General features: G+C 41.6%; 1 protein-coding gene across 13 annotated transcripts in view; it reads left to right on the forward strand.

The window, feature by feature from the left end:
- The window catches only part of fbxo9 (F-box protein 9), a 94858-nt gene that overhangs the window by 33222 nt on the left and 46293 nt on the right, over positions 1–15343 (forward strand). For all 13 annotated transcript variants that reach the window (XR_005943026.1, XM_041187869.1, XM_041187877.1 and 10 more), the window contains 3 exons: positions 1184–1342; positions 2289–2346; positions 11568–11667. Coding sequence is in view for 12 of the 13 variants with exons in the window: in XM_041187869.1 (XP_041043803.1) it covers positions 1184–1342; positions 2289–2346; positions 11568–11667 (317 nt within the window). In the remaining variant the exon portion in view is untranslated. The remainder of the gene's footprint in view (positions 1–1183; positions 1343–2288; positions 2347–11567; positions 11668–15343) is intronic.

Raw genomic sequence — 15343 nt, forward strand, 5'->3', positions numbered from 1 at the left:
CCCCCACTCTTATTTCACCAACAGTTATGTAAGATTTAATCAGGGATCATAGATATCCAAAAGGATCAAGGAGTCATGGCGATTTTATTGAAGAGTGATAGTTCAAAATACAACACATCAGGATAGATACATGACCGGTAACAGGTGAGAAAGTTTAATGGTCCCAGATCAGGCGAATGGATGATGAGGCAAAATATTTGACCTTTAGTTGTTTAGTAGTACAGAATTCGAGTATTGCTGAAAAAAAGAGACAAAATATATTTTTTTTAGCAATACTCAAGTTTGATCTTTGTTTGATCTGTGGTGAAGTTCAGGCTTACTTCATAGCTGAGGTGTTAGGTGAAAGCTAGCATGAGTCCACCTCAAGGTTGAGCTTACAAAGTTTTAATCCAGAACTGGCCTGGACCCACCTTCAGAAGACCGCTCTCCCTCATCTGCTTGAATTTCCTCTTATTGACTGCCCTTTTATGTATCTTATGTTAGGGGCCAGTAGATACCTTGTGCCAATCATTTGTTTAATTACTTTTACCCATTCAGTTGTCCACAGAAAAGTACTTGAGACAGACCTCTCCTACCCTAGTCTCTAGCCCCATGAGATCATCCCTTTGCTTATCTCTTGAAGAAACATCCTTTTATCTTCTTTCAGACAATTTGTTTTGATATGTGGATCATGAGGCTCCCTCTTAGCAGGCCTAACTATGCCTACATAATAGTCTGTTTCTATGTTATGTCCTTGGTAAGATAATAGGCCCTTGAATAAAAAGTGTCATCCATCATGACTGTTCTGTTAGCTCTGGCAGACTGCTGTGGTATTTTTCTGTAGAGACTTATTTATAAAACACCATTTTTTCTCACAATTTCTTAAATATTATTTCTCACAATTGGACACATTATTTATGACATAAGGAGGGTATATTATCTAGTTAACACAGAAGCATTGTGAAAACTCCCAACTTAACTCTTTTTTAAGGTAGTAGAGGTGATGGGATGCTGATTGTTCATGTTGCCTCTTAATTTTTTTTTGTTTTCCTTTAGATTGTCTGGGTTGCGGCATTACTCACACAAATAGAACACAATGGTTGATCATTTCTGGTACTTTTTAAGTTTGGGAGTGCAGTTTTAGTTATGTCGCGGGTGAACCACATTTAAACATTCATATGGAAGTGTCATTTTTATTTTCAAGGAGGAACTCGATGTGTTTCGAGCTCAATGGATGTCTGAACTGAATCCAATTGGAAGCTCCATTGGATCAGATATGGAGCCTGGTGAAGTCTCTAGCAAGAAACCGTTTTTCAAATCTTCAGGAATCAAAGGGAAACAGGAGCTTGCTCGTGAAGAAAAGGTATTTTTTGTAATGCTTATGATGCTTTATGAATTATATTATGCCTAATTACTTGAGACTGGAAACTTTAACTTCTAAGAATATATGAAACGTCAAAGATGAGAAAAGATGATTTAACCATTCCCCTTGTGCATTGTGCCACTTGAATGACATATTATGGATGACATATATATCTTTATCTTTGGGAGAAATGGGCAGGGCTGAATGGCAGCAATTTGATCAAAGACTTCAGAGAGGAGAGGACATTCAGAAATTGGATACTTAAAGTGGGTGGGAAAATAAAGATGGACATTTTAAGGCGATTGTAATGAAGGACACTTTGAAAGAACCAGTGCCTGTATAAAGGAAATCGTTGTTAATGTCGGCAGAGCCTTATGCCTGTATGCATGTTGGTCAGATAGATAATCAAGTGCTTAGGAGTTAGCTGTGTTTGGGAGTTCAGTGTTGATAGAGTCAAGTGACCAGGAGAGGAATCTGAAAGAAGTGGTGAGCTTTCAGAAATCAGATGGGGAACTAAAGAAGAACTGTACAATCCAGAATTTGGAGCTTGGGGAGTGGTCAGAAGTGGGAGGTGATGATGGCAGAGGCATCTGCACAGCTGATTTCAGTGTTAGAGATGAAAACATCATGAGCGCTTTGCATTTAATATTGCAGGCGATCAATGGAAGTGGCAGACAACATTTAAAACTGGTTACTTCTCAGACATCATAAAATGCATTTTTCATTCTGAGCTCGTTCTTGGATGAAGCACTAGCATTAATGATAATCTGCTTCAACAGTTGCCATTTCTAAATATCTGTTGCTTGAAAACCAGGAAATGAACTGGACGTGAAATGCAAGGGGAATTTGGGTTGTCACAGCTGCTATTTCTTGCCAAGTAACATTGTAAAGCTTTTAAACCCCATTCGCAAGTATAATAGCTGACAACTATATATTTATTTTACAGGCCAAAGAACTGTTCCTGAAAGCTGTTGAACAAGAACAGAATGGAGCAGTTTATGAAGGTATTGTATATTTGTGGGAGCTGTGTTTTAAATCATAAAGGGATCACTACGTTTTGTGTTCTTCAGGTTATGAAGAACCAAAAAGTTCAGATTGCTGCATAGATTTGAAAGAATATTTGCAAACTATTTCTAGGCAATATTTTGATCTTTACCTGTATTGGTACCTGGAAGAAAGACAACCCCTTTGCATGTTCATACAAACAAGAATTAACACTTCAGCTTTAAGACTCAAGTTTGAATCCAGCTAAAACTTGATAGGATAAGAGTCTATTCCATTTGTCACCTGTAATATTCCTTTCCAATGTAATGAGTTTGGACAGTCTCATTTCAGTTCCTAAAGGACATGGGCTCACAATGCAAGCCTGCCCTCACTTAACACAATGAGAAAATCTTACTGAGTCATAGAGTAAAATATAATTAAGAATAGGAGTATGCCAATCAGCCCTTGAGGCAGTTTCATCATTCCATTAGATAATTATTGATCTCTATATTAACTCCATCTACCTACCTTGGATCTGTACCCCTTAATACCCTTCCCTTTTAGTCATTCTCTGCTGTTCTTTATATTCTGACCAATCATCTGACCTGCCACTCATCTTTGCATAAGTATATGCTTTTTCCTTAAGTTTGGTACTTACCTTAATTACTTTAGTTAACCAAGGATGGTGGGTCCTCCCCTTAGAATATTTCCTTATAGTAGGAATATACTTATTCTGAAATATCCCCTTAAATATCTCCCTTTGTCTTCCCTTGATCTATGCTCAAGCCTAGTACCCTAGCTCACTTCAGCTAGCTCAGCTCTCATGTGCACATAGTGGCCCTTATTTAAGTTTAAAATACTAGTCTTAGACACACTCTTCTCTTTCAAACTGAACGTAAAATTCAATCATATTGTGGTTGCTGCTACCTAGGGGTACCTCTACTCTGAGGTCATTCATTAATCCTGTCACATTACACAATACCAAGTCTAATATAACCTGCCGTCTGATTGGCTCCAGAATGTGACACTTTAAGAAACTATCTCAAAAACATTCCACGAGCTCCTCATTCAGGCTACCACTGACGGATTTTTCAGTTTATATGTGGATTAAAATCACCCATGTTTATTGCTGTCCTTTTATCACAAGCATCCAATATTTCTTCTTGTACACTTTGTCCTGCATTGTGATTACTGTTAGGGGGTCTGTAGACCACTCCCATTAGTGACTTCTTTCCCCTACTATTCCTCATCTCCACCCAAACTCATTCTATACCCTGATCTCCTGAACCAAGGTCATCTCTAACTATTGCACCAATGCCATCTTTGATTAACAGTGCTATCCTTCTATATCTACTTAGCTTCCTGTTCTTCGTGAATGTCATATACCCCTCTCACCCAGTAGAAAGGAAGGTGGCTGTGGTTGTTGGAGGTCAATCATCTCAGTTCCAGGACATCACTGTGGGGGTTCTTCAAGTTAGTGTCCTAGGCCCAACCATCTTCAGCTGCTTGATCAATGACCTTCCTTCCATCATAAGTCAGGAATGTTTGCTGACATTTATGATGCCTCAGATACTGAAGCAGTTCATGTCCAAATGCAGCAAGGCCTGGACAACATGCAGGCTTGGGCTGACAAGTGGCAAGTAACATTTGCACCACACATGCCAGGCAATGACCATCTCCAATAAGAGAGAATCTAACTATCGCCCCTTGACATTCAATGGCATTACCATTTCTGAATCCCCCAATATCAACATCCTGGGGGTTACCATGACCAGAAACTCAACTGGACTAGCCATATAAATACTGTAGCTGCAAGAGCAGGTCAGAGGCTAGGAATCCTGCGACAAGTAACTCCCATCCTGACTCCCCAAAGCCTGTCTACCATCAACAAGGCTCGTCAGGAGTGTGATGGAATACTCTCCACTTGCCTGGATGAGTGCAGCTCCAACAACACTCAAGCAGCTTGAAACCATCCAGGACATTGCAGCCCGCTTGATTGGCATCCCTTCCACAAACATTCACTCCCTCCATCACCAATGAACAGTGGAAGCAGTGTGTACCATCTACAAGATGCACTGCAGAAACTCACCAAGGCTCCTTAGGCAGTAACTTCCAAACCCATGACCACTACCTTGAGCTTGATCCTTCAGTGTCTTAGATAGTGATCAGAAATAAGAACTGTAACTGGTTGCTACCCCTCTAGAAGGAAAAGAGTATCAGATAGATGGGAACAGCACCAGCTGGAAGACAAGTGACTTGAGACTTTTTAATCATCTCTAATTCAGTACCACACTATATGACGCATAGATCCACTGAATCATTGGAGCCCTCTCTGCCAGGTATCCTCCTATTTACGTTTTCTTAAAATCTAACATGAGTGGAACATAACTCTGTTAAGTTAATTCTTGACTTTTTGGGAACTTTCTCTTCCAATTTTCTCCCTGACTTCTGAAGGCAGATTCATGCTGGCATATGCTGCCACAGGCACAGTACATAAAGGAGATTATTTGGCCACCCCATGTGGGGAATATAGTTGAATGAGATTCTCTTCTCATCTGTCTGTCATCTATGTAAGAAATTTTTACAGATATCTTATTAAAATTTCAAATTGGTGGTCATTCCCCATGTTACATACTCTTCTGTTCTACTCTGCTCCTGTGCATTCACTCTTAAGTATTTAATTGAAGAGAGACGCAGATGCAATTTTTAAAAATTAGTTTTTATCCATGGGATGTGAGCTTCGCTGTCTAGGCCAGCATTTATAGTCCATCCCTAATTGCCCTCGAGAAGGTGGTGGTGAACTGCCTTCTTGAACTGCAGCAGTCCCTGTGGTGTAGGTACACCCGCAGTGTTGTTAAGGACGGAGTACCAGGATATTGACAAAGCGACAGTGAACGAACAGCAATATATTTCCAAGTGAGGATGATGAGTGGCTTTGGGGAGAACTTGCTGGTAGTGGTTTTCCCTGCTGCCCTTGGCCTTCTAGATAGTAGCAGTCGTGGGTTTGGAAGGTGCTATCTTAGATGAATTTCTGCAGTGCATCTTGTAGATGGCACACATTGCTGCCAATGTGTGTCAGTGGTGGAGGGAGTGAATGGCACCCAATCCATAAACAATCAAGTGGGCCACTTTGTCCTGGATGGTGTCAAACTGCTTGAGAGTTGTGGGAGCTGCACTCATCCAAGCAAGTGAAGAGTATTCCATCACGTTCCTGACCTGTGTGTAGATGGTGGACAGGCTTTGGGGAGTCAGGAGGTGAATTACTGGCCGCAAATAACTACAAGATGTTGGCAATACAAACTTTATCTAGCTTTACGAAAGCCAAATACTGCAGATACTGGAAATCTGAAATAAAAGCAAAGAATGTTGAAATACTCAGCAGATCAAGCAGCATCTGTGGAGAGAGAAACATTGACATTTCGGTTCAGTGACCTTTCGTCAGTTCTGATGAAAGGTCATAGACCTGAAACGTTAACCCAATGCTCCATCGACAGATGCTGCCGAACGTGCTGAGAATTTACAGCATTTTCTTTTTTTATTTCCTCCTCAGGTTTTCTCAGTCCTAAAACAAAACACAAGAAAGGCAGTATTGGTTTTATTTAGCCAGTAATTCCTGATAGTGCCACACAACATGATGGAAGGTATCCCCAATGTGAAGCCGAGACTTCGTCTCCACAACGACTGTGCAGTGGTCGCTTCTACCAGGACTGTCATGGACAGATGCATCTGCGGCAGTTAGGTTGGTGAGGATGAGGTCAAGTATGTTTTTCCCTTTTGTTGATTCCCTCGCCACCTGCCACAGATCCAGTGTAGCAGCAATGTCCTGTAGGACATGGCCAGCTCGATCAGGAGAGGTGCTACCGAGCCACTCTTGGTGGTAGACATGGAAATCCCCCACCCAGAGCACGTTCTGCACCCTTGCCACCCTCAGTACTTCCTCCAAGTGGTGTTCAACTTGGAGGAGCACTGATTCAGTGGCGGTATGTGCTGATCAGCAGGAGGTTTCTTGCCCATGTTTGACCTGATGCCATGAGACTTCATGGGGTCCGGAGTCGATGTTGAGGACTCCCAGGGCAACTCCCTCCCGACTGTATATCACTGTGTTGCCACCTCTGCTTGACCTGTCCTGCCGTTGGGATAGGACATACCTAGGGATGGTGATGGTGGTGTCTGGGACATTATCTGTAAGGTATGATTCCGTGAGGATGACTATGTCAGGCTGTTGCTTGACTAGTCTGTGAGATAGCTCCCCCAATTTTGACTGGCCCCCAGATGTTAGTAAGGAGAACGTTGATAGGGCTGAGATTGCCGTTGTCGTTTCCGGTGCCTGGGACAACGCCGGGTGGTCTGTCCGGTCTCATTCCTAGGATGTTGATAGTGGGGGTTTTATTGATGGTAATGCCATTGAACATGGAAGATGACATTTATGGTTGGATTCTCTCTTGTTAGAGTTGGTCATTGCCTGGCACTTGTGTGGTGTGAATGTTACTTGCTATTTGTCAGCCCAGGCCTAGGTATTGTCCAGGTCTTGCTGCATTTGGACATGGACTGCATCAGTATCTGAGCAGTCGTGAATGGTGCTGAACATTGTGCAATCATCAGCGAACATCCCCGCTTCTGACCTTATGATGGAAGGAAGGTCATTGATGAAGCAGCTGAAGATGGTTGAGCTGCGGATGCTACCCTGAGGAACTCTTGCAGTGATGTCCTGGAGCTGAGATGACTGACCTGCAACAACCACAACCATCTTCCTTTGTGCTAGGTATGACTCCAACCAGCGGAGAGTTTCCACCTGATTCCCATTGACTCCAGTTTTGCTAGGGCTCCTTGATGCCACACTCGGTCTAATGCTGCCTTGATGTCAAGGGCAGTCACTCTCAACTCACCCCGAGAATTCAGCTCTTTTGTCCATGTTTGAACCAAGGCTATCATGAGGTCAGGAACTTAGTGGCCCTGGCGGAACCCAAATTGGGCGTAGTGAGTAGGTTATTGCTAAGCAAGTGCTGTTTGACAGCATTCTTGATGACCCCTTCCATTATTTTACTGATGATTGAGAGTAGACCAATGGAGCGATAATTGGCCAGGTTGGATTTGTCCTGCTTTTTGTGTGCAGGACATACCTGGGCAATTTTCCACATCACCAGATAGAATGCCAGTGTTGCAGCTGTATTGGAACAGCTTGGCTAGGAGCGTGATAAGCTCTGGAGCACAAGCCTTCAGTACTATTGCCAGAATGTTGTCAAGGCCCATAGCCTTTGCAGTATGCAGTGCCTTCAACCGTTTCTTGATATCACGTGGAGTGAATCGAATTGGCTGAAGACTGGCATCTGTGATGCTGGGGACCTCCGGAGCAGGCGGAGATGGATCATCCACTCGGCATTCCTGGCTGAAGATTGTAGCAAATGCTTCAGCCTTATCTTTTGCACTGATGTGTTGGGCTCCTACATCATTGAGGATGAGGATATTTGTGGAGCTGCCTCCTCCTCTAGTGAGTTGTTTAATTGTCCACCGCCTTTCATGACTGGATGTGGCAGGACTGCAGCGCTTAGATCTGACCCATTGGTTGTGGGATTGCTTAGCTGCTTGCTGCTAATGCTGTTCGGTACATAAGTAGTCCTGTGTTATAGCTGCACCAGGATGACACCTCACTTTTAGGGATGCTTGGTGCTGCTCCTGGCATGCCCTCCTGCACTCTTCATTGAACCAGGGTTGATCCCCTGGCTTGATGGTAATGTTAGAGTGGGGGATATGCCGGGCCATGAGGTTACAGATGTCTTCAAGTACAATTCTGCTGCTACTGATGGTGCACAGTGTCTCATGGATGCCCAGTCTTGAGTCGCTAGATCTGTTCAAAATCTATCCCATTTAGCACAGTGGCAGTGCCACACAATGCAGTGGAGGGTATCCTCAATGTGGAGGCAGGACTTCGCCTCCACAACGACTGTGCGGTCCTGGACAGACGCATCTGTGGCAGGCAGGTTGGTGAGGATGAGGTCAATTATGTTTTTCCCTCTTGTTGGTTCGCTCACCACCTGCTGCAGATCCAGCCTGGCAGCTATGTCATTTAGGATTCGGCCAGCTCGGTCAGCAGTGGCGCTATCGAACCACTCTTGTTGATGGACGTTGAAGTCCCCACCCAGAGTACATTCTGCACCCTTGCCACCCTCAGTGCTTCCTCCAAGTGGTGTTCAACATGGCGGAGTACTGATTCATCAGCTTGTAATCAGCAGGAGGTTTCCTTGCCCATGTTTGACCTGATGCCATGAGACTTCATGGGGTCCAGAGTCAATGTTGAGGACTCCCAGGGCAACTATCTCCCGACTGTGTACCATTGTGTCGCCACCTCCACCTCTGCTGGGCCTGTCCTGCCGGCAGGTGTCTGGGACATTACCCAGATATTGATAAGGAGGAATTTGCAGTGTTGACAGGGCTGAGATTGCCATTGTCGTTTCTGCTCCCTAGGTCAATGCCAGATAGTCCATCTGGTTTCGTTCCTTTTTTGCGACTATTTTAGCAGTTTGTTACAACTGAGTTTCAGAGGACATTTAGTCAATCACATTGCTGTGTAGGCCAAACAAGGTAAGAACGACAGATTTCCTTCCCATATAGGGCATTAGTGAACCAGAAGGGTTTTTACAACAATCGATAATAGTTTCATGGTCATTATTAGACTTTTAATTCCAGATTTTTATTGAATTCAGATTCCACTACCTGCCTTGGCAGGACTCGAACCCCAGCCCCCAGAGCATTACACTGGGTCTCTGGATTACTAGTCCGGCGACAATACCTCTACGTCGCTGCCTCCCCATTCCTTCAATAATTTTTCAGGCTGGGAAGCATCTAATAACTAATGTGAGCAAACAAGTCAATCTAAATTTTTGAATTGCATTGTAGTCAGTCAGAGGAGTCTTTGATTCCAAGATACATTCTTTAGAGTGTTCTGTATTGATTTTTGAGAGAAAATTCAGAAGATGATACAGTTGCGTTTGTACACTGCATTTTATATATCTAGTGAATGCCTTAAAGTGCTTCCCCTACAACAACCTACTTTTGAAGTGTGATGATTGTTGTTAAACAGGCAAATGTGAAAGCTATTTGTGCACATCACTGGAGACTCAACCTAGATTATTTGTGTCAAATGTAGGAGTAGCACTGGAGCTTATATCCACTTCTAACTCAAGCAAAAATGGCACCAATTTAACTATAGTGATATTTGTCCCATGTCTCAAATTACATGAAATGTGTTGGTCATTTATCTTCAGACTAGTGACTGGGATAAACATTTCAAGATTCATGACATCAGAGGCAATTTGACCCACCTTAATTGATCCTAACATTGCCCATTGTAGATTCCATGCTTCCTGGAAATCTATTCTACCCATTGATCACTGTGAAGAAGTATTTCCTGATATTGTTTTTAAAGTTACCTTTCACTAGTTTGAATCTGTCATGTTGTTTTCCTACTGGAGTTTAATTTACCGTAATATTCTGGTTGGACTTCTTCCATGCAATCTTATACACCTCTAAGTACATATCTTGGATGCCTACTTCAATTGTTAAAAAGTGCAAGTTTCTCCAGTCCTTATTCGTAACACATGCCCTTGATTCAAAGCATTAACCTCACGAGTCTTTGCAATATCTCTGGTATGTAAAGATATTTGATTTCTTAGTGATCAGAACTGGGTCCAGTATTCGAGCAAAAATTTGATAAAAGTCCTTTTAACTTTTATTCTTGCATTTCAGCTATTTGTATAACATCCAGTTGATATTGTTGATTGCTGCTCTGCTTTGTTTACCCATGTTTAATGTTGAGTTGACTAAGACTCCTAGCTCCCTTTCAGTTTCATCTTCAGGGCATCCATTATATCAATGATTCTTCCTTCCTTGTCTGCATTAAGCTTAATGTGACATTCCCCTGCCCACTTAGTCATGCTGCCCAAAATCTTTCAGTTAATTTTCAAGCTGTCTCTTCAGATTTCACTGCCCCGCCTATTTTGGCGTCATCAGAAAAGTTGACCACTTCACTGAGTTTCTAAATCTAGATCATATATGTAAATTAGAAACAATGTTAAGCTGTAGTACCAAACCCTGAGGCTTACAGTTCCCTCCACACAACTGTCCCTATCATAACTCCTCTAACAAGCCACTATTGTTTTCTGCTCTGTAGCTAATTTCTCAATCATCTTCAGGATTTACCCTGAATTCCCAGATTTTTGAGTTTAATGAATGTGGAACTTTGTCAAAAGCCTTTTGGAAGTCAAGGTGCAGCACGTCATAGGGCTTTTCGCAGTATACTTGGGGTGCCAGTTCCTCAGGACAACAGGGCACTTGATCAGATATTATCTACCAGTGCTGAGTCCACGTTGATTTGTTAGTACTCTGTTTAATGTCAATGTTGATACCGGTATACCAAGAAACATTGTTTCAGCTAATGTTTTCACAGAAAGGATTATATCACTTTTCAGATTTTGAGAACATTTTGTTTTTTTTTAACCTATTGCTTTTTTAAAAAAATGTTTAATTGTTGCTTTTCAAAATGGTTATGCTTTTGATGGAGCAGGCACTTATTGAAGCAGTGGAAATTACTTCACACCAATTTGTATAAGATCATACACTAAAGGTAAAAGATCACTGCAGCACAACAAAATCAACTGTACAAAGCAATTTCAATTTCAGTCATTTTTAAAGTAAAGGTAATTCCGCTGGTCACCACGAAACTGACTTTTACATACTAGAAAATTGATGCAGAAATACATTACATTTGAGTTAAGTCAGCAGTCAAGAAAACTGCTCAGTAATTATTGGAGAGAAAATAAGTTGATCACTAAGAGACCCTAATATTTTCTGATTCAATAAGTTGATAGCATGGTGTATCAGATATTGTGGATGGCTGGAGTATAATGTAGTATAAAAAATACCCCTTTCACTTGCAAAATAATACTTAAATGATAAAAATTTATGGCAGTTGCCTTATTTTATTTAAATTGAGTGTAATTTTTAGCTGCTCATGCAACCAGTTTTTTTTAAATGTATGCATCCTTTAGTATATCCCCATAATAACTGTTGTCCATCAATATTAGGGAAGGGGTAGAATTTGTCATTCAGCGACTTCTTCTGATTCTGTTAGCTGTGATGTTTGCTGCAAAGAAGAAAATTATGACTGGTTTGCATTGTATCAATATCAATTTACTGGATATTATGATTATGATCTAGATGCTGATTTTATCCCTTTTGATTTCAGCCATCAAATACTATCGGAGGGCCATGCAACTTGTACCTGACATTGAATTCAGGATCACCTATGTCCATTCCCCGGAAAGTGATGGAAATGGCAAAGCTTAGTACGTGAAAAATTACTGCTCAGTCTTTATTCTTCTGATTCAGGAAGAAAAATAGAGATTCTTTTCTTTAGTAACTAAATTTGACTACTTGGACATATGATGAAAGAATTTGGTTCAAAGAAATGCATGTAACATTTGCTTTGTGGGATAAATTTGCTGTGCATTAAATTCATCACTGAATGAAAATTTACCAGGTATTCAAAAAGGCTAGAGAAAAATAAAGCCAGAGAATAAATTAGTACTGCAAGGAGTTAGTATGCACTTACTTTTCATGAGATGAATAGTGTTTAAAGGCATTACATTCTAAATTCTCTTGCAGTACTTATTTTACAATTACCATATCAACTTACATACAGCCTACACTTACATGAAAACAATTTAAGTTGAATACTGTCAGCACCCCCACCGTAACGTGGGGGTTGAAGTTTGGGTGGCTTACATGCAGCTTGCGATGACACAGCAACATTTTATAAATTACTGAACAGTGCAGTATTTCTGTCTGTCATTTAATAACCTATGATGGGGAAGTTCAACATTCACTTAACTTACAAATTAGTTCCTTGGATTTTTTTTTTGCTTCTTTGTAAAAAAAACACTATAGTAAACTAAATGGATATTTGGTCAGCTTTTGTTACTTAAGGAGCTTCAACCAACTCTTGCTGAGAGGCTTAGATGACACTAAGTTAGGAGGCACCATAAGTTGCGTAGATGAGAGCAGGAAGATACAAAGGGTCATAAACGGATGAAAACTGTGACAGCTGGCGTTCAATATGGGGAAGTGCAAGTTAATCCACATTGGATCAAAGAAAGACAAATCGGAATTTTCTTTGATTCCTGGAGCCTAAAAACTGGAGCAGAATAGGGATTTGTGTTTATCGGTTTACAAATCACTAAAAGCTAGTGCACAGCTGTACAATGTAATCAAAGGGGAGGATCTTCTGGCCGGCGAGCGGGGACGGGGCCCGCTCGCCGACGCAGGATGACATCAAGCGAAGCTCCTGACGTCACCCCACGTCATTTCCATTTTCAGGTCAGCGGGAGCACAGCCGAGTCAGCTGTGTGCCCGCTGACCTGTCAATGGCCTATTAAGGCCATTAATAAACCAATTTAGGTAATTGACAGGGCTGCCTGTACAGCTTTAAGGTGGTGGGCAGGCCAGGAGCCCTGGCAGGCTTCAGAAAAAGTATGAAAGCTCATCCTCAGGCGGGATAAGGTTTCATGAGGGTTTTTAACTGTTTAATAAAGGTTTGAGTAAAAGTGATGGACATGTCCCAACTCATGTGACAGTGTTACATGAGGGGAAATGTCAGGGAAATTTTTTAAATATTTGTCTTAAAAGTTTTAATTCGGAGCTGATCTGCCTGAGGCAGCACTTAGCCTTAGGGAGATCAATGCACTCTTCCGCACATATGCATGAAAGAGCGTACTCCCGGCTGAGGGAATCCCACCCGCCCATGCAGGGAGCGCATTGTGCTTCCTGGCGGATGTCACACTGGGCGGACCTTAATTGGCCCACCCATGTAAAATGGCGGCGCAACCCCCAATTGGGGGCGCCGATCGGAGGCGAGCCTGCCCACACCCATTCCTGCACCTCTTCTCTCCCACCCCCACCCCCCCCCACAATGGAGGCAAATTTTTCCCAAAAAGTCTAATGGGATATTGGTCTTTATCTCAAGCGTTGAAACACAAAAGAGCTGAAGCTAAGATCCATTCGCGCAAAGCCTTGGTCAGACTCCACCTGGAGTATCAAGTTCAGATCTTGGCACTTCCTCAGGAAGCATACATTGGCCTTGGTTGGGGGTAGGGGTTGCAGCACAATTTTATCAAAATTACACTGGGGCTCAATAGGTTAAATCATATGGGCAGATTACATAACCCTTGGCTGTAATTATGGTGCATAGAAAGATATGTGGTTTTTTAAATGATCCAATGGAGTTGGTGCAGGGTAACTATTTCTTTCATGAGGAAATTCAGAACAAGGGGATGAAATCTTGTGGGTGAGTCCAGAACTAGGGGGCACTGTTTTAAAATTAGGGGTCGCCCTTTTAGGACAGAGAAGAGAATTTTTTTTCTCTCAGAAGGTTGTGCGACTTTGGAATTCTCTGCCTTAGAAGTGGAGAAGGTGGGGTCATTGAATATTTTTAAGGCAGAGGTAGATAGGTTCTTGTTAGGTAAGGAAATCGAAGGGTTAGATGGGAATGTGGAACTCGAACCACAAGAAGATCAGCCATGATCTTGTTGAATGACGGAGTAGGCTCAAGGGGCCAAATGGTCTACTCTGTTCCTAATTCTTATATTCTTATGTTCTTATTTTTTGAAGATATTACTGATATAGTGGAGAGAAAATACAGTCAAAGCATACTTGAATTTTGCAAAAGGTTTTTGGCAAGTTTCAAGATTAATGGCCCTGGAAAAAATCAGAAATGGGAAACAAAGTTTGGTATTGGGTTAAATACAGGAAACAGAAGATAGGCATAAGCTGGAACATCTTGGGTTGAAAATTGATTGGGCGTAAGGTACTATGGGAGTAAATCTTGTAACCGTTTTTTTAAAAATATATTTTATTTCTTTAGGGGAGGCTAAGGGAGAGTTGATAATCCTAAGGAAAATCTTCCAAATTTGCAATTGATATAATAAGTGAAGGCAACACATAATAAGGAATAAAAATATAAAGTGCTCGAAATACTCAAGCAGCGTCTATGGAAAAAGAAGCACAGCATCAATGTCTCATGGTGATGGCTTTTCATCAGATCATCAGTCTGAAACATTAACTTTCTTTCTCTTTTGATGGATACTGCCTGACTTAACTGCTTTTATTTCAGATTTCCAGTATCTGCAGTTTTTTTTCTTCTGTATGAACACATAATGAGGAACAGTGCAAGCAGATTCAGAATAACTTGGTCAAGTGGTGGGAGTTTAAACTTAATGTGGATAAGTAAACATAACATAAATACCAATAGGAGTAGGCTATTTGACCCCTCAAGCCTTCGCTGCCGCCAATCAATTAGATCTGATATGGCTTTAACTCCATTTTCCTGATGGAGGAGCTCTCCTATGTAAAGTAATACGTACAGGAACAAGGAACCAAGAGAACATGTATGCCAAACAAACTATACAGTGTGCTGATCAGAAAAGAAAGGAGTTACAAATCTGCATTGGTAGTAGTGTTCAGCTGCGGCAAAAAATTAAAGAGAGATTGCATTAACAGAAGAATAAATTAGGAAATTGAAAGCGAGAGGCTGGGTGTAACTTTTTCACCAAATAATAAATAAATAAAAAGTTAGGTAAGTTAATCTCCGAAGAATTGTTGGATCTAATGACCTTTTCATGGCCCTAAAATGTATTATGAATTTTTTTTAAAGCACGTTGACTCGATCTTGTGGCCATTTTGTAGAGTACTTTAATTTCCTGTATGGTGTGTACTGTTTAAGGACATCCTAAAAACATTGTGTTGGAAATGATCCACTGTGTGCTCCCTATATCTGAAGTATAAAATCACCTATCCAAGACCTATTGTGTAGGCCTCTGTCAAACTGAAACCTAAGGTTATTTTCAATTGCAGATAGAGTACCTCAAATCTGACAACCTCAGGACCAAACCCATGCCAAAGTTTGGAACTTGCCTGTTTTCGGTGGGGGGGGGGGGGGGGCGGAAAATCAGAACCCCTTAGTGGGAT

This window comes from Carcharodon carcharias, chromosome 5 (genome assembly GCF_017639515.1).
Source record: "Carcharodon carcharias isolate sCarCar2 chromosome 5, sCarCar2.pri, whole genome shotgun sequence".
Taxonomy (NCBI): Eukaryota; Metazoa; Chordata; class Chondrichthyes; order Lamniformes; family Lamnidae; genus Carcharodon; species Carcharodon carcharias.